The 25094-nt window shown below is 40.0% G+C and overlaps 1 protein-coding gene across 4 annotated transcripts in view; it reads right to left on the minus strand.

The window, feature by feature from the left end:
- Positions 1-24707, minus strand: part of USP53 (ubiquitin specific peptidase 53) — a 28819-nt gene extending 4112 nt beyond the window's left edge. Inside the window, exons 1-15 of one of the 4 annotated variants that reach the window (XM_032686445.1) lie at positions 24615-24707; positions 17618-18318; positions 16203-16295; positions 13139-13273; positions 12045-12158; positions 11876-11958; positions 11463-11568; positions 10912-11058; positions 10269-10418; positions 9619-9790; positions 8526-8675; positions 7755-7898; positions 6704-7433; positions 4895-4968; positions 53-152 (exon numbers count right to left, since the gene is read on the minus strand). In XM_032686445.1, the coding sequence (XP_032542336.1) occupies positions 53-152; positions 4895-4968; positions 6704-7433; positions 7755-7898; positions 8526-8675; positions 9619-9790; positions 10269-10418; positions 10912-11058; positions 11463-11568; positions 11876-11958; positions 12045-12158; positions 13139-13273; positions 16203-16295; positions 17618-17761 (2342 nt within the window). In that variant the 5' untranslated portion in view covers positions 17762-18318; positions 24615-24707. Of the gene's footprint in view, positions 1-52; positions 153-4894; positions 4969-6703; positions 7434-7754; positions 7899-8525; positions 8676-9618; positions 9791-10268; positions 10419-10911; positions 11059-11462; positions 11569-11875; positions 11959-12044; positions 12159-13138; positions 13274-16202; positions 16296-17617; positions 18319-24112; positions 24136-24209; positions 24345-24524; positions 24565-24614 lie in introns of those variants that run through there. The other 3 variants (XM_032686447.1, XM_032686446.1, XM_032686449.1) reach the window with 3 other exon arrangements.
- Positions 24708-25094: the final 387 nt, after the last annotated feature.

Here is a 25094-nt window from a genome sequence, read left to right on the forward strand (position 1 = left end):
AATTCAATATTTCTTAAACTATTATAGAGTAAATGATGCCAGTATTAATTACCTCTTTACTGGAGGACTGGGCACCTGCAAATGTAATTCTGTTGGGAAACCAACATGAGGTCTGTAGGTTACTTCAGAATTGAACTGGTCTTTCCTCAAATCTGGGGGTAGAAAAAAAAAGGTGTTTCAAAATAAGCACATATACAGTCCAATTTCTTCTTTGTAATTGCTCAGAGGTTACAAAAACAAACAACACGCAACACAACAGGACAATTAATGCCTTTCAAAGTTTGAGATTAATCAAAATAGCCATTTTGAAGACAACCTGTCACAGGTGGCCAGATCTTACCTTAATGCTAAATAATCTGGAGGAAATTTTCTGGGTTTTTTGTTACCAGAAAATAGGTAATTATCACAATTTTGAAGTCCTATAGACACACTTTCAGCATCACCCTAATATTTAATCTTAATAAAAGCACAGTTTCAAAAGCAGCTTTTTATTAAAGCATGCCTGCTTATTCAAACATCCAAAGTCATTTAAATTACAAAATAAAAACTATTTATGAAGTCTGAAATTTCATATCATGTAATAATCATTAAATTGAATGACTAGGGATTGGGGACATTTTAGGGGTTTTTGTGTGTGTGTGAGTTTAAAGAAATACATTCTTTGAAATGATTAAAGCCTTAGAGCAAGACTGTACAGCTCACAGAGATGCTGAGCAGACCAAGAGCACTATCACTCGTGCCTCAAACACACACCACTGAGTGCCTGGGCCAGGGTTTTACTCACAGGCAAAAAAACATTCCCCCAAAATACACAATTTCTGAACAAGGCAGCTCCTAGTGAACAGTAAATAAAGGAAGCATTGAAGTATTTGTGTCAACACCATGCAGAATAAAATACTCTCTTGGTAAGTGACAAGCAACAGTCTGTTTAGAGATAGATACTCTAAGTCTTCCTAATGCAGTCATTAGCCCATTATAATCAGTCACCTGCTCTGAAGCCATTCAAAGGAATGGCATTATTATTATTATTATTATTATTATTATTATTATTACAATGGCTTATTTTGTCTATGTATAGACTAGACTCATAACTACACACCTGTTTCACTTGTTACTTCCCCAAGTTAAAGTATTAGAAGTCATGGAACTTTTGACTCATGAACACACAAGTCAAAAGCCCAACAACAGAGCAGAATTAAACTAAAAACTTTGGGTGATGCTCTATTTGATGGTCAATATCTGCCCCGTCTTTAAGTGATGAAAGACTAAAGGCACCATCTTTGAGCAAGAACACAGGTAGCAGAGGCTAAATCAGCAAACAGCACAAGAGACAAAGACCCCCTGTGGCTTTCCTTCACGTCCTGACATGGAGAAAATGGTTTTGTTTGGGGACGCGGCAGTACCGAGGGCCGGCCCGGGGGCGGCAGCACAGCCCAGGCGGCTCCCCCGGCACCTCCGGCCGCCCCGCGCGCTCCGTGCCCGCGGAATTCCAGCCGGGCTTAAAAATAGACCTGTTATTTTTCCCTTCTGCCGACAGGACAGCCATGCACGGGTAAAACCGGACGCCGGCTCCCCATCGGGAATTTTGGCTCCGCGTCCTCTGCGAACCTAAATATGGGGAGGCACAAGCGCGGCGCTCAGCCGGAGCCCGGCATCCTTATCAATGGGTCTCGAGGAGCTGAGCAATAAATGAGAGGAAACTGTTTTAGGAGGTACAAACTGCCTGCTTTTAAGATTTACGAACACCTGTTTTCACATCTGAGTAGTCCATCGAGATTTCCAAGACATTAATATCCGTTCTATAGCCCACTGTTAGGACAGAACTTCTCCTCTGGTATCTCCATTTACAAATGCAGAACATGTGCAAAAATCTGCTTTCTGTGGGGAAAAAAAACCCCACATGAGCATAAATACAGAAATCTCCAAAAAACACTCAACTCCACATTAAATTCAATTTCCTTCTAATGTGTTTTAGCTGCACATTTCCTGGAAACTTTTTTACAAAAAAACCCTCTACCTTTTTTTTAAAGTAACTTTATCAATAAAAAATCAAATTGTACTATTTTTCATAACACATATTGTGGCAAATTCCTCTCTCTTAACCCAGACATTTTCTGAATTAAATTGAAATTATGGGCAAACTTACTGGAAGCTTTGGACATGTCGAACAAGAACATAATCCCAGTCAAGAAGGTAAACACATTATAACTTGTCCAAAATAAAATATTATTTTTTAAAAATGGTGACCAATTTTCAGGAAAAAAAAAAGAGAAATCCTTATATTCAAGGAACTGTACTTTTGGAAGCAAAGGCAATTTGGATTCTTCTTTACACACACTCACCAGAGCTTCAGGAGGATTCTAGATTTCAGTTGGAGTTGTCTCATGCTGTTGAGCTTAATAATTAACAGGAAAACCATTACAATTATAATGGTCATCATTCTTCAATTGGAAGAATGTGAGGTTGGAAATTTTGCCCTCACACTGCTCATGACACATGTTCCTCATAACCAAAAAAAAAAAACCTCTCCTCCTCAGTTCATCAAGTTCAAGCTTCATAAACACTAAGTCGTTAATATGAATTATGCTTAATATGAATATCTGCTTACTCAATATTTGTGTTGTCCTGCCAAAATCCGGCCCCACAAATTAGGGATTGGCCTTGGGGGACCTTTGCTTCAGCACTAGTTATCAACTGCTCACTGCCAGTGTAAGCAGCAGCCATTTGATCTCCCCACCACTGCGTGATCCAGTGTTTCTATCTTTATAATGCTCTAACAATAAGTTTATTTTTGTAAGTCAGGGACAGAATTCCTCAACTGCTGAACAGTAGCCTTTCTTATTCAGCTCCAGTTAAAAACAAGGAGCTGGAAAAGCACAGTTACACAAACAGTGGGCAGAATCACAAGTCCAACATTATTTCCATAAGAAGTTTTCCACACAGAAAACCCACTCAGACATATTTGTTGGAGTTGCCATGAGAGCCTAATGAAGATTTCTTACATTCCATTCCTCTCTCAGAAAGGACTGAGCATTTTTTTTTTAAAAGTGTCCTATTTTCTAGGAGCCTCTTTGGTTCTTACCTACCAATCCACGTCTTGTTCATAAACACCCAGAGATAAAACATAGGTATTACAACTGAAACATGTAAATGACTACTCTTGTCCTTGCTAAAGGTGTCCTGACACACTTTTAAAACTGAGACTAAATAAATCTTGAACCCCATATACATGTGAAATGATCAAATTCTTCAGATTATCTTTTCTGTCCATTAATCAGTTCCACTGAAAGTATTATTTTCCAAAGCTTGCACACATGAGATCTTCACAACTGATTTAAATACGTACATTTTTGTTATGAAACTATTCAAAAGTTAGTTACTGAATTAAAATAACTGATTAGATGGGATCCTATCATCAGTTTTTTAATGAGAACTCTAAGGATCACCTGAAATCACTACATTTTTTTAAAGAAAATGTACAATGCTTGTAAAATGTTGAAAGTTTTCAGTATACTTAAGTACTCTCTCCAGAGAACACTCATTACAAGCTCAACCATTGTTTTTTCATACCAGAGTTCTTTATGTGTTTTTCACTGGTGTTTTTTTTTCTTTTTTTTCCTATCCAAGTGTGTTTGATAAGAATGGTGTAGTGCAGAACTAAAGCAGAGTGAATGTCGTGCAAAACCAGATCTTTGCATTCCATACAACTCACTTCTGGGTTTGGGGCTTTTTTTTTGCTCGTCAAAATAAAACACCAAATTAGTTCTCTGTCTACAACCAAAAAATAGGTTAGAATAAGGACAGAAAAGGTAGAAGTGGTCTGGCAGCACCCCCACTCCCTACTTTAAGTCTTGGGAGAAACTATACTATACTATACATTATTTGGAAAGAAGTATGATATCTATAAAAATCAAATGTTTCCTGAGGAAGTGGCCTAATATTTATTGCCCCTCTTTGTACAAGCACCCTTCCATTGTTTCAGCAACAGCAGATAATGATTTTGGCTGGCCTCAAGCTGACCTATAATATTTATATGCCAAGGCATTTATCAACTTTATAAAACCCTAGCAGACATATTAGTATGTAAAAGGAAGTAGACTTCCTTATTACAAGTGTTTCTTCCTGATATTGCTTCATATCTTGAAGGAAAACAAATGGTACCACAGTCCACCCAGACCTTTAAGGAAAAAAAAAATCTTCCTGAGTATCCACCAAGAAAGTTCATGGAAATGCTTTTTGGGGAAAACACAGGGAGTGAACAAAATTACAATGTTTTTTGTGTTTGAGTTGGTTTTTTTTTGGGGGGGGGGGTAGGGGGAGGAGAAACATGCCCACTTGCCAAAACAAAAAAAACCAACAAAACAAAACCAACAACAACAGCAAAGAAAGGATATGGACACTTTTCATCTTCATCCATCAGTATAACTCACTGAAAAGCTTTAAGAAAATTTCTAATTCACTGTGCAGGAAAAACACCCACAAAACATATTTCCTCTGCCATTTTCAAGAAGACAGAGTACACAGGCTATGATGAGTCAGTAAGAGAGATCTCGACTGAAAATAAGTATATAAGAAAACCTCTTCCATCATGGTCAAAACAGCCACAAATTCCATGCCAATTTTCTTCTAATACACTGAAATACAGCCAACCTGATACACAAATTGCCTAACTTTGAAATATTTGGTTATGGCTTGTTAAAAAAAAAGCAATGATAAATGGTACATACATCTTTTGATTTTGCGACAGATGAAGACTAATTTATGCAGCAAAATGATAAAAAATACAAAAGGCTATTCAGAAATCTGTCCATCTCTTGTGTGATATTAATAGGTTTTCAAATTCTGGTACATCTCAAATACTTTTTGACAGCTTAACCTTTCTAGGAGTTCTTACCATGGAAGTTTCTGTTCTGCTGGGGCACCGGATGTAACACATGCTCAGCTTTTTTGGTTGACAAGTTCTGTTCGCTGTAAAAGAAGCACATATGTGATTTGAACACTGCTTTTAGCACTGCTCCCACATGTGACAGCCTGTGCTGATCCACAAGAATTTAGGATGACCTGAATCTTTTAATACGGACAGACAAAAATGACTGATTTTGCTTTCTTGTGGTTTCAAAATATTCAAAGACGCTTCACTATGGAAGCTGCATTTTGTATGTTTTAACTAAAAAGGTTTTTTCGATAACTTGTCACAATACTTTATGAAATAAGTTCTAAACTTTTGCATCTCCACTTAGAGAATCACAGAATGGCCTGGGTTGGAAGGGACCTTAAAGATCATCCAGTTCCAACCCCCCTTCCACTAGACCAGGTTGCTCAGAGCACCATCCAACCTGACTTTCGACACTTCCAGGGATGGGGGATCCAAAGGTTTTCTGGACAACCTGTTCCGGTGCCTCACCACCCTCACAGTAAACAATTTCTTCCTAATATCTAATCTAAACCTACTCTCTTTCAGTTTGAAGCCATTCCCCCTGGTCCTTTCACTCCAGGTTCTTGTAAAACGTCCCTCTCCATCTTTCTTGTAGGCTCCCTTCAGGTACTGGAAGGAAGTCAAAGCCTTCTTATTTCCTGCTATTTGCTATTGTTTTTTCCCATAACATAACTTTTCATGAAAATATATGTCCAAACATTTGCAGAGATCTAGCAATCATTTGTGACTAGGCTTGGCCTCTCAACTCTTCAAGAAGCATTTGGACAACACTCTCGGGCGCATGGTGTGATTCTTGGGGTTGTCCTTTTGCACAGGCAGGAGCTGGACTTCAGTGATCCTTGTGGATCCCTTCTGACTCAGGGTATTCTGTGATTCTATCTGTGCTCTTTCATTTTAAGGATATAGGCAAGATTTGAAAGAAGAATGGATGGGTTCTAGTAGGATCCTTCCACAAACAGTTTAAGATACACAATACAGAAAACTGCACGTGGGAGGATTCTATTTCAGAGCACCACATAAATTGAAGCTGGAATGGACCTTTTCAGATTATCTAGTCCAAACCCCCTTGCTCAAGCAGGGTCAACTCCATACCCAGGATCACATCCTGCTGGGTTAGGAGTATCTTCACAGACAGAGATTACACAACATCCCTGAACAGGATACTTAATTACTAACATACATCCCTTCTAAGTAAGTCTAATAAAATATGGCTGCTAACCACATTTTGGGCCAGTTTTAGTAATTTCAAACAGGTCAATCAATTACCAGGTGATCAGTATATATCTGAGGTGTTCTAGAACACTGAATTTCTGCACAGTGAGTAGTAACAGCACACAAGAGTCACCTCCTGCCAATCCCATCTCCTTGTCAGGGCCTGTCTGTACAAATGTTACAGGTATGGTTTATATGGACACTGTGTTCTACTACAGATGGAAAGTTGCCCACAGTCTAAAAGTCTCCTGAGTAAAGAAGTGTAGCAATTACTAGGAATGAACACGCCCTGTCCTTCAGCAAGGCTCAGCAGTGTCTGGCTCAGTGCCTTCCACAGGGAACCAGTGCTGCAGCCTCAGTGTGAAGGCAAATGGGACACTTAATTGCCCACACCCTTACTTCTAGACACACTCCAGCCTTCCACATGCCTGACCCCGAGCAAGTTCCAAAGCATGTTTTCTTGGGGTTTTTGTTTTCTAAACAATACATAAATATTAGAACAGCTTGGTTTTCTATGAATAGCATCTATGCAAGCACTAAGAGCGTGAGCATTACCTGCAGGAAGCACTTTCTTTCACGTTCTTGGCATCTGCCGGATTGATTCCCTCAATAACAGGTGAGTCTGGATTTGCAGATCCATTGCTGATATGATCACTGCTTTCATACCCAGATTCTGTCCTCTGAATTTGCCAGTTATCACCATGGACTTTTCTGTCTGTAAATCCTTTGCTTTTTTCAGCGTTCCCTTTTCCCTCCGAATCCAGTGAACTTCGACTTCCCGTATCCTGTTTCGTTTCATCCTCATATATAGTCATTAAACCCTTCTGCACTTGGTTCTCTTTTGGCCAGTGGTTAAAGCTGCGCTCCTTTTCGTGCTTAGATTTACTGCTCAGGTTTGCCTTGTGCTTTGGGCTGTGCTGTTTTTTCTCAGTCTCACTGAAAATGCTGTCTACGTTCAGTGTCTCCCGCATTGGTTTCCAGCCTTTACTTCTGCTCCTGCTGCTGACACTTCCTTTGTCCCTGGAGTCCTGACTGGTGTCCGTATCGTAGCCAGTGACACCGTCAGGCCGTGTCCTTGTCACTGGTTTCTCCCCAGCAGCAAAAGGTTCTGTTTTATTTGATCCAAGCACGTGTGCAGGAAGCTTTGCTGGGTGAGGTGCGTTGTCGTGCCTGTAGGGGCCTCTCCCCTGGCTGCTGTATATCCGCTGATCCACGCAGTGCCTGAGGCCATTTCCAACAGGAGGGGACCCTGACTTAACACTGGAACGGTCTTCCCCAATCAAATCTTGTGAGAACAAAAGGAAAAAAAGCTCCATTACGGTTCTCATTCACGTTTCAGAGAATGGATTGGGTTGGAAGAGGCCCTAAAGACCACCTCATTCCAACCCTCCCTGCCATGGGCAGAGACACATTCCACTAGACCAGGTTGCTCCAAGCCCTGTCCAGCCTGGCCTGGAACACCTCCAGGGTGGAAGTGGTCATTTAACTGATATTGTTACACTACTAATGTTTCTTACAGTATCCAGTATTTCAGAATATTGAATTTCTGTTAAAAGGAGAAAGCTATTTAACCCGTGGATTCTCTGGTCACATTTTTAAAATGTACCTCTTTGTCTCCCAGACTCTTTCCTTGGTCCTCTGTCCACATCTTTTCGTAAGGATGTGAAGTTTTTCATGTCAGCAGCTTTCTGAGCACACTCTCTGGATAAGTCCTTCAGCCTGTCCTTTTGATCGCTGTAACCCAGCTTAGCTGCAAAAAACACTTCTTGTCAAAGACCATTACTCAAAAGTCATTCACCATCAAAACACACAAATATGGACCATTTAGGGACCATAACCTAATTTTTTATATTAGTACTACTTAAAAAGACTGACGGATTACATAACATAGATTGAGAAAATTGGATTTCTTCCCAAACATAAAGTCCATTAACATACAGGACTACAAATAATGCTGCATATCACAATACTGTGGGGGAAGAGTGTTCCTCAGGTAGCCAGTGATCCACAGAGCCTCACCTCAGCCTCAAGTCACTAATGTGCCTTTCGACCAACAACATGACTGGAAAGCTTTATGATGATTGAGAAATGGATCAAGGCCTCAAGAGCCACTTTAGTGAAGGAATAATGAGGGTAATAAAAAAATATTCTGCATTTGCAGTTCTCTGGAAAAGTTAACATTCCTTGGCAGATATTCACATATTACTTAAACACTGAACGAATGTCTGAACAACAACTCAGTCAGTCAGTGATGGAATTCTTCCTTTAGAAACACTTCTACTCCCGAGATTATCACACACCTGAAATGCCATAATCTGAAATATTTCATAGTAAGATATATCTGGGGGTTTTTTGGGTGGGAATGGGGAATACATACCTGGACCTCTACCACCACTTGCTTGAACGTGGCTTCTGCTGAAGGCTGAATTATCTGGCTGAAGCTTTTTATTACTCCTTTGATTAGAGGGGTCTCCAATTCCGTTCTCTTTCACGTGCTCTGATTTAGCAGCAGAATGCTTTTCAAATCCTGTCAAACAATACATTTGTCTTTAGACAGAAAAAGCTTCCCAAGTTAAAATTTTCAATATTTAAATTAAAAAAAAAAAGAAAGCTTTTTAATTGCAGATTAAAAAACAAAACAAACCAGAAGAAAAACCTCACTGAAACCTACACTACATTTCCCTGTACTAGGCAATAAGGTTCTGTAATATTTGATATACAGCTATATTTATAGTGGTAGCCTGTAGTGGAAGAGGGTCCTCAATTCTTTCCTCCCTGAAGCAGTCTATGCCCTATCACTATGCATTATGTGAAGAGGAACATGTCAAATTCAATTTGGCTTTTATTTAATTTACTTGTAAGATATGTTTAAGACTAAAATAAAATAATTTAAAAAACCCCAGACAGCAGAACCAAAAGGGCTGGATTCTTCCAGTGAGGCTTACTGTATACAAATCTCAGATAAAAGAAGTTTCCTGAAGCTCCTTTTGATTTTTCCCAAAGTTCTGAACTGTGCTCTCTGTACATACATATATGTGTGTGTGTATATATATACACATAGACACACATGCTCCAAATCTATTTCTATATGTGCATGAAGCTTTAAAGTATCTTTTTATAGCACTTTGAAAAGGTATTTTAAATGTTTCAATACACACATAAGAACACCCACATCTACAAATACACTACGATTTTCTTCTCAAATTACTGAAGTTGTGCAAAGCAGTTCTGACCAATCTACAACAGAACATCTTTTTTTCCCCATTACCCATTAGTCTCAATTTTCATTCTCTTGTTAACCAAACAGTTCTAACATTGATTATATACACTAATCTCTTTTCTTTTGAGACTCTTTAGATAATGATTGATAAGAACAAAGCAGCCAATCCATTACCTCCTCCTTCATAAACCCCATTTCAGAAATATAGCTCATACTGTTATTAAAAAAAAAATAAAATATATCTAATTACCCAAGTCTTCCCCATTTCCTCCTGCTGTTTTACACTGAGACCAGTGAATAATCTGCTTTGGTGCATCCTCTGGAGATACAGCTGTGCCATCTGGGTTGGCATAAAATAGCAGCAATGGCTGGAAGTGACACCGAATGCACCTGGAGACCACGTCTTTCCATTTTGTTCCAATCTAAGAAAAAAACCCAACAAAATAAACTCAAAACTTTACCAACAGCCCTGAAGCCAAATACAGAAAGTAATTTCTCAAGCAGCCAGTACCAAATGCCTGATTCCAAAGGTACATGAAGATTCAACATTTTAGCACATTGGTGTACAGAAACTGCAGTAGAAAGAATAATATTACATGGGATAACAATCAGAACATCATTCCTATGAATACAACTGCCAGTATCTTCTTTTTCTTTAAAAGAAGTACAAATTCAACAGTGCACAGGTGCATGAACATCCTGAAACATTCAGCATTTGTAGGGCACGGCTATAAAGTAGCGAAGCCAGCTCCAAAATTGATTGGTGAAAACTGATTTACAAAATTAAAGGTTTATTAAAATAAAAACATGGCCTCGACTTTCTTCAAGTTTGGTGTCAGGAGAATGCACTCTAGAAAAGAAAAGATCACTAAATTTGGTAGGAGTAAACCCAGTATTTACCTCTTTTACATTAGCATCATCAAACAGCACCCATTTGCAGCTCTTGGTGTGAAAGGCAAAGGCACAGTAATGTCGGCTCGTGTAGCAAATCATTCCCACAAGAAAAAGCTCACTATTTTTGGCATTTTCATCTGTAACCCTATAAAACAGCTGTAAAAATGATTATCTATTTTAAAACGTGTATAAAACATTTAGCTTTAATTTCCTGACCTACTGCTGGCATTTCACCAAGGCAACTGGTATTGACTGTCCTGTAGCATTATACTATTTTTCCTGAGTATAAATACTGATTTTTGTACTTCATAGCTCTACTTTAAAGAGTAAAATATGAATGCTCTGGAATAATTCCACAAATTTCCAACTGAAAATTATTTTCCTTGATTTTCAACTAGGAACACACCTACATTAATCTTTGTACTTGGGCACAAAAACCAACACTTCTGACAGGACTTTTCCTTCTCATGGAAACTACATCAAGCAGCACATTATAAAGAATGGGAAAAGCAGACATAAACTTGGAAGTTAAATTGTGCTTTTTAAAAATACATACGAGTATTTCTATGTTGGATATATTTACGTAACCATAAAATCCATGCAAAATTAAATTCTAGAGTAAGCAAATAGTAAGTTTTAGGTCAGGTACCCCAGGAAGATAAAGCTGTGTAGCCAGATTCCTCATAACCTCTTCTGTCAGATCAGAGTGTTCTGAATCCCAGACTAAGCCGATTGTCACAATCTCAGGACAATTCATAAGAACACGACGAATTTTTATTTTCTGACCACAGTTACTCTAGAAAAAGGGAAAAAAAAAATATGTGATGGGGGAAAAACAGAGATGTTTAAAAAAATGGAAGTCCAAAGGTGAGTTATTACACAAGAATTAGCGCAACAAAACAATTCTGCTTCTTCTTCTAATTCTCAAATTTAGTTGTGGTGTTTAAGAGTAACATTCTTCATCAAAAAATCCTTCTTATCAAGACTACAGCTTAACTTCTACCAATCACCACCTTAAAACCAAAATCTCAATAACTGGAGCAATAAAATATAAGTTTAAGGGCTTTTTTCACCCTAAGCTGCTCTGTGCTGAAGCATCTAGAGGTAACCCTGCTTTTAGGGGAATACTTTAGCCCAATTTAATATCCTGAAGAGTTCTCCCTTGTATCTTAAAGTAATGTAACATCTTTGTTTACTTACAGGACACTTTCTGTAGTCATCAGCAGTATTTGCCGCCTGCAGCAATTCTGCAAACATTTCTGGCTTGAGACGTTCGTGCCTCTCCATCATTTTTTCTACTTCATTACTGTAAAAAATAAATGACATAACTGTGGATCTCACTTCTTCAGAGTTGACAGATTTCAGCCAAATCTCAATTGACTACATTGTAGGACTAGAAAGAAAGTATACAGTGGTCAAACAGTAGCAGTACAAGCTTTTTTTGTCAAGCTCTCTCCTACATCTTCCTTTTGAAATCCAAATGTTATTTCTGGACAGTATCTCAAAAAGGTAACAAAGAAATACATTAACACTTACAGCATTTCTCTGGCACGCTTGGCACAGTATTAGAAGGGTGTGTATAGAAAAGTGAGTAACAAAAGAAAAGCTCTTACCAGAGGGCTGTGGTGGAAATATAACGCACGAATTCCGTGAAAGGCAGCGGATCCGACGATGCTCCACAACTGCGACAGACACACTGCAACACCAAAAATACTTCGGGTTTTATTTACTCAGCACAGAGAAAACAAGTTCTTTGTTAAAGCAATCAGATGAAGGTCTGACCTGCTCATACAGCGTCATAGCAAACTTCTGATGAGAAATGCAGGATTTGGAAGTGCACATATCCGTTTCACTGTTTGGCACTAAGTGAAAGTGAATCCTCTCAAGGATATTTTCCTAAAAAGAAACATGGAGGTACATACAAACTGAACTGATGAAGTCAGAATACGTGAGGCACGTTACAATTTAATACTCCCAACTACTCCCCTTGGCACCAAAAAGTACTATGATTGCCATGAGTTTGGCCCCTGAATCTGCACAGCCATTTTTATATCTTCTGCCTAAAATACCAGAGGTAATGGGAAGAAGCGAGTCTAGTCAGTTAGATCAGACAGCTGATTGGTTCAGGGTTCAAAGGCATTTTGAATAGATGAAACATTAATGATAGGCTCTTCTTCATGACTGCAATCCATTAACCTGACTGCAAGATCTCAAACAATTGCTTTCAGGTGAAAATGCAGGTAGGAGGAATTAATTTGTGGATACTTCCAAAAGATATCCAAAGCTGAAAGTAACTGAAGCAGCAGTCATGTTTTCTGCCCCTCAGATTTATGTCTGAGAGTTAATACTGGAGGTGTTTTACGGTAAACATTTTCATTGACTAACACAGGAGCTCTTCGAAAGGTTTCTTTACCAGAGTTCTGTGCCATCTGGAGTCATCTTTAATGGCCACATTAATGGCTCATGTTTTTCAATGAGACACTTAATAAAAGCAGACAGAAAGTAACCACAGCAAGTGGTTACTTCAAGGATCCCTTCCCTCATGGATAACAAAATGGAAATCTCTTCTGCAGAAGAATTCAGTAATGAGCTGGCGAGTTGTAATGGAATATATTTCAACAGCTGATGAGGAACAGACTATACATTCAAATCCATAGGTGCTGCTTCTCCTCAGAAGATAGTGCTTCTCTCCACCCAAAAATTTCCAAGAGTGACTCAGAGTTCATCATCCTCACTGCCCTAAACTGGCATAAAGAAGGTCAGGAGCATTATGTTATTCGAATCCTCCCTGTGAGCCTGGAGCTACCGAAACAACAGGCCAGCTTGGCATCAGCTGAACTAACAGAATTCTACTTAACTACCACAGGGATACTCACAAAGCATTCTGCTGCATCATCCATGAATCCAAGCTGGAAACGCTGTTCATCCTTGAAACTTTCTGCGAGGGCGTGTCTCATGTTATCCGAAGGGAGGGCTTTCTCTCGGCTGTGCTGGAATTGGGAAAAGATTGCCTAGGAAGAAACACAGTTACTGAGCTTCATTGCCCACTTGACTAGACACTGTGGTTCTACACAAATACATCAGTTCTTGAATAAATACATAAAATACTTGTATTTATGATGTTTATAAACCTATGCAACTTTAAAAATTCCTGTTTTCTCTTGGAGGTTCTTGGTTTCTGTGTTCTGTTACCGATTCCATGATAAGAAGTTATGTTGCCAAAGTGAACTTTGATCCAACAGAACAACAACATAAGAGTATATAAAAGTGCAAATGACTGACTTGAGCTCCCAAAAGCAACACACCCCCTGGTCTGTAACTATACAGCTTTTTAAATTTGGCCACTGGAATAGCAGTTCATCCATATGTATCTCATCTTTACAGACGGTGTGTATTTGTGAGGGCATAATGTAAAACCACTCAGGTTAGTTTTACACCTATCATTCATTAAATAATGCATTTACATTACTACTTCAGAGGGCAATGTATGTTTATTAAAATTATGGATATGTAAAAACCTCCCATAAGTTAGATTGAGTGCTGATAATCCTTGCTATTAAATCAGCTCACTGCTGAACCAGTGCACCCAATACAAGAGAACAGGTCAATATCTGCAGTTCCAGAACACAATAATAAATTGCACTTGATTTTCCCTTCATTTCCCAGAAGAGTGAGTTGGCTGCTACTTTTCTTTTTGGCAGATACATATGCAAGTGACCTCATCATTTAGCAAGCAAGGCAGGTTGATTCTGAAAGAACTGAAAGTTAAAAGCTATTAAATGAATTATATATTTTCAGATATTACAGGGTCTGTATTCCACTGTCAAGAATTCTAAGTCAAGCTTTAGAGGGAAATGAAGAGAACAGAGACAAAGCAAATCAGCAGAAGCAATGGGACATGCATTCTTCACATAGGCTTCCTATGGTTAAAATCTTTTCTATAGAAGGCAAAGATGCAACAGATAAGCAAAGCTGCAGTGCTAACAAAAGTTTGTGTTTTAACCATGATGCATTCCAGGGTGTCTGTCAAATATTTAAAGTTCCCTCTGAAAATAAAAAGCATGGACTACTGACAAAAATTAGTCAGTCTTTCCACGTAAACATTCAAACTGGAGTTTTTAGCAGGTCTGAAAATACAAGTTAGCTCTCCTTTGAAAACTTTCATCAATACTCATTCTGGCTGTAGGTAATTTTTGGTATGCAACAGAACTTTTTATGTCCAGCTAAACAAAAAAAAAATACAGCTAAGCAGTTGTGCAGATATGTATGCTCAGTTTAGTGGCCTGCACAGTCAAAGTCCCACCCCAGTGTCATCCAAAAAAGAACAGTATATTTAATTCTTGGATTGAACTGAGGTAAGCTAGAATTTATTGGCTATGCTTTTAGTTTATAGGAGAAACTGTATGTAGATAATATCCTTCTTCAATTGGTGAACAAGTAAAAAGGGTTAAAATAGCCCAAGGCCAAAAAGAAAAAAATAAAAACCAAAGCCAAAAAAACCCCCCAAAAATGACCCAAGTCACAAACAAGTTACTGAAATGCACCCTCATCCAGCACATATATTGCATGAAAATTAAAATGCCCCAGGTTCTGAACACAAAACAAACAGAATTACTCAACCAGTGTCTCTAAAGAGCCAAGAAAGCAAAACCAGTAGTGTACATAACAGCTGAGGACAGATACTTCCAAACGAATTAACTGCAAGGTTTTGAGCTCAGTACATAGGCCAGGGAGTTAAAGATCACAGCTATACTGTTAAAAAAATAACTAATTCCATTCCAACCCATTTCAGAACAGGCAGCAATACCACTTCTTATCAGTATTCTTGGGAATGTATCAAAATAGGAAGATGTCGGTCCAGGCAACGCAAAACATTCGTGCACTGTAAGCCATTTATCTAAATCCCACAAGGCACATCATGGAGTAATCAATCCCTCAAAAACAGAGGCTTGAAAGAATAAAGAAAATTCCAAGTCCTAAATCAGAGCAGCCTCATGAAGCAGCTGAAGGTAGTGCATTGTTTTGGGAGGTGGCTTAAAGTGATGCCGAATGTAAACTAAAGCCACCACCCCAAGACAGAAACAAGATTTAATCTGAAAACACAGGTATGCCCCAGTTACGGGTCAGCACTTTATTGTACTAACAAGATCAAGTGCCCAGCACACAGAAGAACACGACTTGCATCAAAACACTGGGGAAACAAGAAGTCCCAAGGAGTTTTGCAGAGTCAAGAGCTTTGAAACAGGCTGGAATAAAAGCCCCAGGAAGTTAGTCTGAATATGTGTAGTCTCAACTTGCTGGCTTTTTAAAATTAAACATTTTAACCAAAGAAATGAAACAGTACCTTTTAGGAAAAAGATATGTTTGGAAAAAGACAGAGACACGTTCCAAACTAGCTGTACAGTACTGCAATGATGATAAACACCAAAAATTACTGGAAAAATTACCAAGTACGTAGATTATACACATCCTGAAGGAAACATCACTGCCAACAGTTCTTGCCTAAAACACTCATTCAGCTCCCTGAGGGTAAACTCTTAAATACTTGGCTTACCTTTGCCTACAATTTAGCATCATCAAAAATCACTCCCTCAATGAAACATTTTCCAAGAGTGTTTTTCCTTTCAGCTCCCTCCAGATAAGTGATTCCCAGTTCTGTATATCACTATATCTACTACCATATTTTAAAAGACAGTATAACTTATTCACACTGACAGAAGTTTTATGTTTAACTGGACTAAATTTTGTGTACTGTAAAATTTCTTCTTTAAACACAAGAAAATACTTCTGTTACAAATGCCCTTATATCTAAACTGTTTCTTTACACAAGAATGACTCAGAGAGGCCCCCAGGCATGTGTATGATACAGATGTAATAAAAATAATTTAAATTATTCTTCCCTCGTTTTGAAAGATGATTCTTCCTAAATTTACTATTTACCTTTAAAGCACAAAATATGCAGGCGTCTCCTTGACACACGTGTCCAGTTAAACCTCTTAAACTTCGTCGAAATATGTCAAGTTGCCATAATACCTATAAAAATAAAAGTTCCAGAGAAAGTAAGTAATGACTCCTGAAGGTTCTTCATTTAGCACAACACAGAGTAGCTGTTAATTTTTTTTCCCAATTTCACATAATGCACAACTTAAGTTCCAATATTGCTGCAAGAATTGTGGTCCTTTGCCTTCAGTTTGGCAAACTGTGGAGCCGGAAGTGAAAGTTTTGCATTCACCTCTTGAAATTTCAAGCTCTTTTTTTTTTAAACTATTCGAACCAATGTACTTTGGAAAAAGAGCTTAAGGACTCCTAGGCAAACAAGCAGCAAGCTACACTGTGTGCAGGGGTTGTAGCAGCCTTCTTACAGCTCTGCATAAGTCTATACTACATTCTTATGGGCTCTTAACTGAAATGACTGCTGAAATGCATTAGTTTTTCCACAGTTCAAAATAGTTCTAGTGCTCAAACAGGTGTGTTTCTACCTTTTATTTGTGTAACTACTCTACATAAAGGTAATATCAGCATGGCTACAGTACAATGCTTTCAGTATCTAGCGCCTTAGGTACACATGAAGTAGTTCAGAAAGTCGCCCGCTAAAAAAAAAAATAAAAATAAACCTCCCCAAAAATGAGTTTTCAAGATGCACAGTAACAGAACAGCTGCAAATCCAGGGGAAAAAATATCCTATCTATAAATATAAAAGCTTAAATGAACTGGGATGTGTTTGAAAAGCAGAGTCCAAAGCTCAGTTCTGAAGGACGAAAGGAGGTTAAAGCAAAGAAAGGAACACATTCCTGCCTGTAAACGGGCAGTCACCAACCATCAGCCACTGCCTGATGTGTTGTGGGGTAGTAGGATTGTCTAAAACTGTAAGTAAAATTACATAGGGTTTCATTTTAGGGCACCCTAAGCAAAAATAGCAGAACTGCAAGAGAATATAGGTCATGCTGTTCCCATTGAATGCAAACTAGCAAACATTCCACATTTTTATCTTGAACATATTTAGATACCACACACAAACACAGCACAGCATTACCTCTCTTATCTCCCACATTTAAATCCATACCATTTTTAAGCCTTCCAGTTTTCACAGGAAGTCTATACATCTATTGGACTCCTAAATTTCCAAATACAAAAGTGAAGTTTTTCTGACAGTTCTTGATGCAGGCAAATAAAATAACATCCTGTCATATTTTGCAACATTAAATATTTAATACTCTCAATTCCTTAAAACGAAATGCTGAGTAAAATTCCTTCCACACAGAGGAAGGAATTTGCTATAAGTGCCACTTTTCTTTCCCTCACCCACTTAGGAAAGTCTACTCAAAAAATGTTTAATAAACCAAGTTTTTTCTTACCTGAACAGCACTATTCAGAAAGCAGCTGTTTTGTCCGGGTTCATTTAATAAGCCTTTTGTAGGGGCCAGGGACAGTATACTTCCAGGCTGATAAACTTTTCCAAGGTTTCCCCCAGGTTTTCTTAGGAATTTCACCCATGCCATTATTTTTTAGAGTTTCTAATTGCAATGTTTACGCTTAAATATTTAAGGATATGATGGGCACAAGGCAAAGAAGGTGGTTCTACGAGAATATTTCTGAAGTCATGGCATTCCATTCAACTCTGTGCAACAGTAACCATTCATGGGATTGAGCCCCTTTTCCATGAGCAGCTGTCAGCCATCGGTCAGGAATCGGTGTCTCAGTAAAAACACAGCTAAACAAAGTTTTTAACTCTCAGACTTAAAAAAAAAAATAAATAAATAAAAGGTGTCCAGTTAAGGTTAAAACACGTTCAAAGTAGTTAGAATAAAACTTCTTGTTAAGCCGGTTGCACAGTAACTGACTTCTTCCTGGGATATCAGTAAAGTGTTACTGTAAACCATTAGTTGTATTATATTGAGAGTTTATACATATAATCACAAAAATGGAAAGTTCTTGACAGGCTTTATACTCCTGTTCTCTCATTTCCTTACATCTTCTTTTTACTTTTAATTGTGACCCATGAAATATATTCCAGTTTAGAAGACTCCATGCTTATTTCATTCTCTTTCCAGTGCACCTGAAATAGGAAAAAAACCAGAAAATGTAAGAAAAAAATTCCAAAATGTTAGAGACCTCCTAAATCAGAAAAGAGCATGGCTTAAACAATATCTTAATCTATTGGCAGGTGCAATAAGCAGGGAAGAAGACAAGAAAAAAATGACTACTTAAAAAATTTTTAAGGTAGAAAAATTAAATTATTTTATCTATCATAATAAAATATCTTCTAAATTATTATATACCTCTAAAGACCACAATAAAATTACTATAAAGGTTCTTCTACCAACATGCAACATCTTCTAAAAAGACCATATAATACATGAGTTGTTCTCCCTTTGAACCTCCAAGTCTAATAAAAACTTTCCCAAGAAGTAAATATTTTTATTCAACACTGGAAAACCTAAGTTGGTTTTAATTTCAATATTCTAGATGGATTCTCAGCTAGTACTCAGCTTTCAGAAGTTTGTGCTACCTAAAAAACACTACATAAAAATTAAGTCTTTAACCTAGTTGCATTCTCAAAGCACCCAGAAAAACACTGCTAACAGTGAAGCAAGAACATTCTGTTCGCTGCCTCCAAAAACCCATTCCAAGATTTTCAAACCCCAGCAATCAGAGTTGTTTCCCTCATTGTTGGAGGAACATGGTTAAAGTTAAATGGTTCCATATCCGGAACATCACCACATGTAGAGCCTGAGCAGTGACTCTCTCACAACAATGGATTATTCTACCAGTTTGGCATTACTGCATCACCCACATAAACATCTGAAGTAACAGCACAGAGCAGAGTAAATTTAAATAAACCAAAGCAATTAGGGTTGCATATGTGGGAAAGAAAAAAAAAAAACCAGTGAATTTGGCTTCACATTACAAGTGAGATATTCACCTTAGGTTTTACAAGCACGCATGAAGTCTTGCACCCCTAAAAGCATTCCCTTTTATTTAAAAGAAGCATTGGTACTTGCTTGCATTATAAAAAAAAAAAAACATAAATCAATAACTGGAACATAATCAAAAGTCTCTTTTGCCCCATGAATAATCAGATGGGTTTTGTTTGTTTACTGATGTTACTGTATCTCACTCGTAAGTAATTTGATTTAATAATACTGGAGACGGTAAGTGTGATTTCTGGCAGCACTGAGCAAAGATTCTGAAATCTCACTGCAAACTGACCTTGACACAACATCAGGCGACAATTTTGTTTTCTTTATGTTCACTTCAGTAAGCCGGGAAAGGGGAGGGAAAAAGAAACGTAGGGAATAACTAGAAATGCATAGCAGTTTCAGATCTTATTAGAAATACACGTGCTGCTTGGGAAACAAGAGTTCTTCCAGGACAACTTAAGGCAAAGAGCATCCATTCACTGAAAACTTACAGGAAGTTATTTTGTCTTGCATTTCAGGGATGCCCTAGAACAAACACTCCATGCACCAAGCCTTTAGCCGTTGGGTTTCAGGAAAAGTTACCATGATTCACTTAATAAAAAAATGTTTCAGAACACTTTTCATTGTGCAGTCTTCATACGTAGAAGTTCCACTACCCTTTCTTTCTCTACTAACACCCTGAATCAAAGTCTGTGGTGCACAGCTGCTCTTTCATTAGTAAGAGGGGCACTGGAAATGAGCCTTCCAGTGGGGCCACAAGCAACGGGATTAACTTGGCATCACAGCCTCTCCCTAAGGCGAGAAAGTTTATTTTGAACTTTACATGTTTGGTTGAACTTTGAAGTGACTGGGACTCAAGCACTGACTGCCATAACCTAAAGTCAATACTCCATACTGTAACTAGGAACTGAAGACCCCTGATTTGGCTGTGGTAAGCCAGTGTTGCCGAGGCCACTGCAGCATTTATTAGGCACTGAGGTTTACCAGTTCTTTGTAAGTTCTTGCCTTGACAAAGGTGCGAGTGACTGAGGATGGACCGTAAGTCAGTTGTGGCTGCACCATTCCTAGAAGTGTTCAAGGCCAGGCTGGATGGGGCTCTGAGCAACCTGGTCTAGTGGAAGGTGTCCCTGCTCACGGCAGGGGGTTGGAACAAGACAGTCTTCAAGGTCCCTGCCAACCCAACCCATTCTATGATTGAACCCCACACCAAGTCTTCAATGGGTGCAACTTTTCAGCAAAACTGTTATTTCACACAGTGTTACTGACACAGTCCGTGAAAGTTTTAGCAGCTGAGAGTTAAAGAAATATTCTTGCCCTTCAGACTAAAGGAATTGATTTTGCCAACTCTTCTCAACCGAACAAGGGCTATGGGCTCTCAAACCAATATCTGTTTACCAGCCCAAGTTCTTCCACCTTGCCCAGTTTCAGTCACTGTTCTTCAGTCATCAGTGATCTCATCAAGCACCTGACTACCCTTAGTTGTGCAGCCTTACAGGACAAAATGCATGCCTGTCACAAATTTCTGGCACTTGCCTTTACAGCTTCCAGAATAACAAACACACTTGTCAGCAGAACTGCATGTTATCACCTGCAGTGTTGGTACAGCCTCCAATGGAACTGCAGCTGCCACAGACTTCTCAATGGAAGAACAATGTCACTAAAGAAGCTTACACATCAGTGCTATTTTACCTAAAATAATCACTTTCTACGAGCACATTTGGGTTTAAGCACCTTTGATATCCAAGTAGATAAAACTGATGAGATAAGGAGTCGGTTCTGTGAACACTGGAATTACCAGTGCCTGGGCACCTGATAACTTTATGTCTCATGGCTGAGTTCTCACAGTTCTCTCCCTAGTTGGGGCATATGCCAACTCTGCTCCTCACATCCTCTTACAAAGTCTCTCTCTTCCAGCCAGCTGCCTCTTTTCATGCACTTTATAAGTACATAATCATCTTTAAGGCTTCTGTCCCTTCTGTCAAATTGGGTGGAAACCTGCCAATGGGTTCAAAAGTAGTTGACTGCTTGTGCCTCTGAAATTTGGCTGAAGAATTGCTATTTACATCTTCTCAGCTTCACTTTGCAACTCCTCTCAGCGTGTTGCATAACTGCCTAATGGCAAAGCTTCCCCATGCCCAGTGCTGGGGTTACTTTTAAGCCACACAGCTCTTTGCTTCTGCTTGCAGCTCACACCTCTGTGCTGAGCCTGGCAACCTGCCCAACAGTCTGACAACTCTGGTAAATCAGTTTCTAAACTGATATAACTTGGGAACTGAGACACAAGACAACAAAAATTGTGAGGGAAGAGTGATTAAATATACTACAAGGGAGTAAAATATGATGGGAAACCACTAGAGTTCTCTGTAGTGAACCAACAGTATTAGGACTGGGGTTACTGTTTCCTCCTCAACAGAATGAAATCCACCAAAAATTCAACAACTTGCAACTGCAAGAATTTGAGTGTTTTTCCACAGCTCAAAAGGTTGTCATTTAAAATTGCCAATTTCTGTGAGCAGAACAAAAATCTGATTTGTGTTGTGACAGTGCTGGAGGCTGCAATGATTTTTCCCCACACTGGAAAAAACAAATAAACAAACAGTGACGCTGCTTTAAAACTAGAAAAAGACCAAAATTTGAAAGGAATAAACTCTTACATCCACCTCGATGGGGCTGAATCAAAATTTTGTTGCTCCCTGCACATATCCTGTCCCCTTCCACCTTTAGCATTCTGTTAAACTGTTTATGGCAGCAGATCTCATGCACCAGAAGATACATGAAATGCTTTTAGTAGTCACCAGTCTTTGTCTTTGAAAATTATAGTATTCACTTCAAAAGCTGTCAGAGACATATGTTTACAGGAATGCAAATTCTCGCTGTTTGAAACACCAAAGAGAGAGAAAAGCTTCATTTAATAGCACTTACTTGCAAGACACATAAGATGAAACAAGAACAACACTACAAGACAAGACCAATACCAGTGTATTACCACTGGCTGGTATTGGTTTGACACATTCTTTCTTCTTCAGTCACTCACTCAAGAAGTCCCCAAGACACCAAAGGAGTATTTGATGGTATCTCTTCTAGAAAATCTTCCAAACAATCCCTGAAGATTTTCAACCCAGACTATTTCTATTTTAAAAACCTCCATTGTCTCTTCCCCAGCTCTTACCCATTCAGCTGTCCCTCATATGCCAAACCACTGCTCTTGCACGTCATACTCCTCTGTATCCTTTCAGGATGGGAGCACCAGAAGCATAGATGCTATCCCAGATGGCTTTTATGTAAGTACACAATTTTTTTCTTTAAGCTGTTCCAATAAAAACTTCCCTGTTCGCAGCAAAACCAAAACAACAGGTTCACAGCTCAGCCTCTCTGGGCTGCTACGACTAGAAGCTGACTTCAGAAATGGCTCCAATGGGAACTCTGAGTAAAGATCTTGGAGAATACAAATTCCCAGCCCATGACACGGGCCAGCATTTACAGTGAATCATCGCACAAACACTAGAGAAGATTTTTGTTTCTCTATCTTCCTACAAGGGTGTTGTTCAAAGACTACAATGTACTCTTTCCTGAGCTTTAAAAAGTTAGAATGTATCCTTACAGTGATAATTTTCACACTTGCCTTTTTATCCCAGATTATCTGCCTTTGCCTTTCAGTTCTCTCCGCAGGTGTTTGATTATTATTAACAGAAGTGCAAAATACCAAGTTCTGCTCCTTCCCAAAAAGCTTTCCGATTCCTTAAGTCACCAGGAAAAAAACTGCATAACCGAGTTAAAAGGAATGGTAATGTGAGCATCATCTTTAAACCCACACATCTTTTCCAGTCTTGACAAAAAAAAAAATAAAAAAGGAACGTTTCAATGTCTGAATCACTACACTTCATATGTTTCTTCATGAACAAATCCTGCAGAAACCTACCTACAAACATTTCACTCTACCCACACATCTAAAATTCTGATCCACTCTCAACCCATCATCATTTAACCCAGCCCCGACAAACTCCAACTTTTTTCTGCTTAAACCATGAGGTTTTTGAAGACCTCTGTGAATGGGTTTTGTTCCCATCACTATTGTCCCTCAAGCGACTAAACTGCTTTCCTCTACCAAGAGGCATTAACCAAGAAAAAAGGACAAAGTGCTGCTACCAAGATCTTGGAAAGCAGCGTAACCAAAACACGTGACAGTGCCAATACCCTGACCCCGAAGCCCTCTGGGTCTCACACTCAAAAACAATGCTGTCAGGAGGACATCATGCACACTCTATGACCAAAAAAGATCCCGCACTACCAAGTTTTGATATGAAAGTCGAGTGCATATTTTAGGTGTTTTTACTGTCAACATCCCACTGGCTCGGGATAATAACTTTATATACAAGTCATTTGATATTTAAAAAAAATAACCAGCAAATACCTCTTACTTTGCAGCAATTTGTTAGGGGAAGAAAGGATTATTTATCATTTGACAAGGCTAATTTGTAGTCAGATTACAACATTAGGTCTCGCTATTTCGACACCAAAAATCACCCTTTCATTCTACAAAAAATAAGAGCAGTTACTAATAAAGTCAGTCAATGCATTTTCCATTGCCTTGAGGTGGAAGGGAATACTGCATCATCAGTCAGGCACAACACTATTCACGCAATTAAGTTGTTGTTCTCAAAATAATCTTAGTAGCTTCAAAGCTAAAAAAGCTTAAGTGTTCGAGGGTTTTTTTGGGAGGGTGGGTTGCCCGCGCGAAATAAAGCACTAAGTAGAGATACGTAAAACACTTATTATGGGAAGGGAAAAATACATGTAGAGAGAACAAGCCGTGTCTCCTCTGAAAAGCAGATTTTAAAGTATTTGCATTGAAAATCAAAGTAAGGGGATAAACGTAAACTTACACCAGATGCTAAGCAGATGATTTGCATGCCATTTGCACGCACCTACCCACACGCCCCCGAAACTCCATCCGTACGAGCACAGCAAAGCAGCTCTGCCTCCAAAACACTGCGAAGTGATTAAATTTCAAACAGCCCCACACTACCTGTACTGGCATTTCCTGCTCCGGACAGCCTTTGGAAAACACTCCTGCGAGACTCGCCGGTGGGCATGTGAGCGCCGCGTTAAACATTAAACCGCACGCCCGGCGCTCGCAGGGTCCCCTCGGCTTACACAACGCGCGGGGGACGGCGCGGAGCCGCCGCTGACCCGCACCCACGCACCCCGGCAGGGATTTAACCCCGCACCAACCTCCGGCCGGGAGGAGGAGCGGCGGTCCCGTCCCGCGTCCCACCGCAGCACCGCCGCTGCCTCCCCCCGCCGGCACCGGCGCCGCCACCCTGCCCGATCCCCGACCCACCTCCTGCCCACCCTCGGCTCTCCCCTTGCCCGACCACTGGCTCTTCGCCGGCTCTCCTCCTGCCCGACCCCCGACCCACCCCCGGCTCACCCCCGGCGGCTCCTCACGCAGCTCCTCTCCCGCCCCCTCCCGGCGGCGACTCCGGGCGCGGCCCCGCCCTCGCGGCAACTTTTGCTTCCCCCCCCCGCTTCCCGCTCCTCCTTCCCGCTCCCCCCCTTCCTCCGCCTTCCCGCGGCCTGGCGCCGCCGCGCCTGCGCAGTGCTGGCGCTTTCCCGGGCCGGTATCCCGGATATTCCCGATCCAGGAGGAGGGAGGGAGCGAGGGAGGGAGAGGTTGGAGTGTGGCCGCGCCCGCAGCCCAGCGCGCGTGCGCGGTGGCCGCGCGGGAAGGCGCGCGAGGGCTGAGGGCGTTGTGAGGGGCCGCGGTGGCGCCTGAGGGCGTGGGGCGGGAGCGGGGCTGGGGATCGGGATCGGGGATCGGGAGCGGGATCGGGAGCGGGATAGGGATCGGGATCGGGATCGGGATCGGGGTTGGGCTCCCCGCGTCCTGCCGAGGCTGCTGGGGGGGAGC

Source organism: Chiroxiphia lanceolata, chromosome 4, assembly GCF_009829145.1.
Source record: "Chiroxiphia lanceolata isolate bChiLan1 chromosome 4, bChiLan1.pri, whole genome shotgun sequence".
In the NCBI taxonomy this organism is placed as follows: Eukaryota; Metazoa; Chordata; class Aves; order Passeriformes; family Pipridae; genus Chiroxiphia; species Chiroxiphia lanceolata.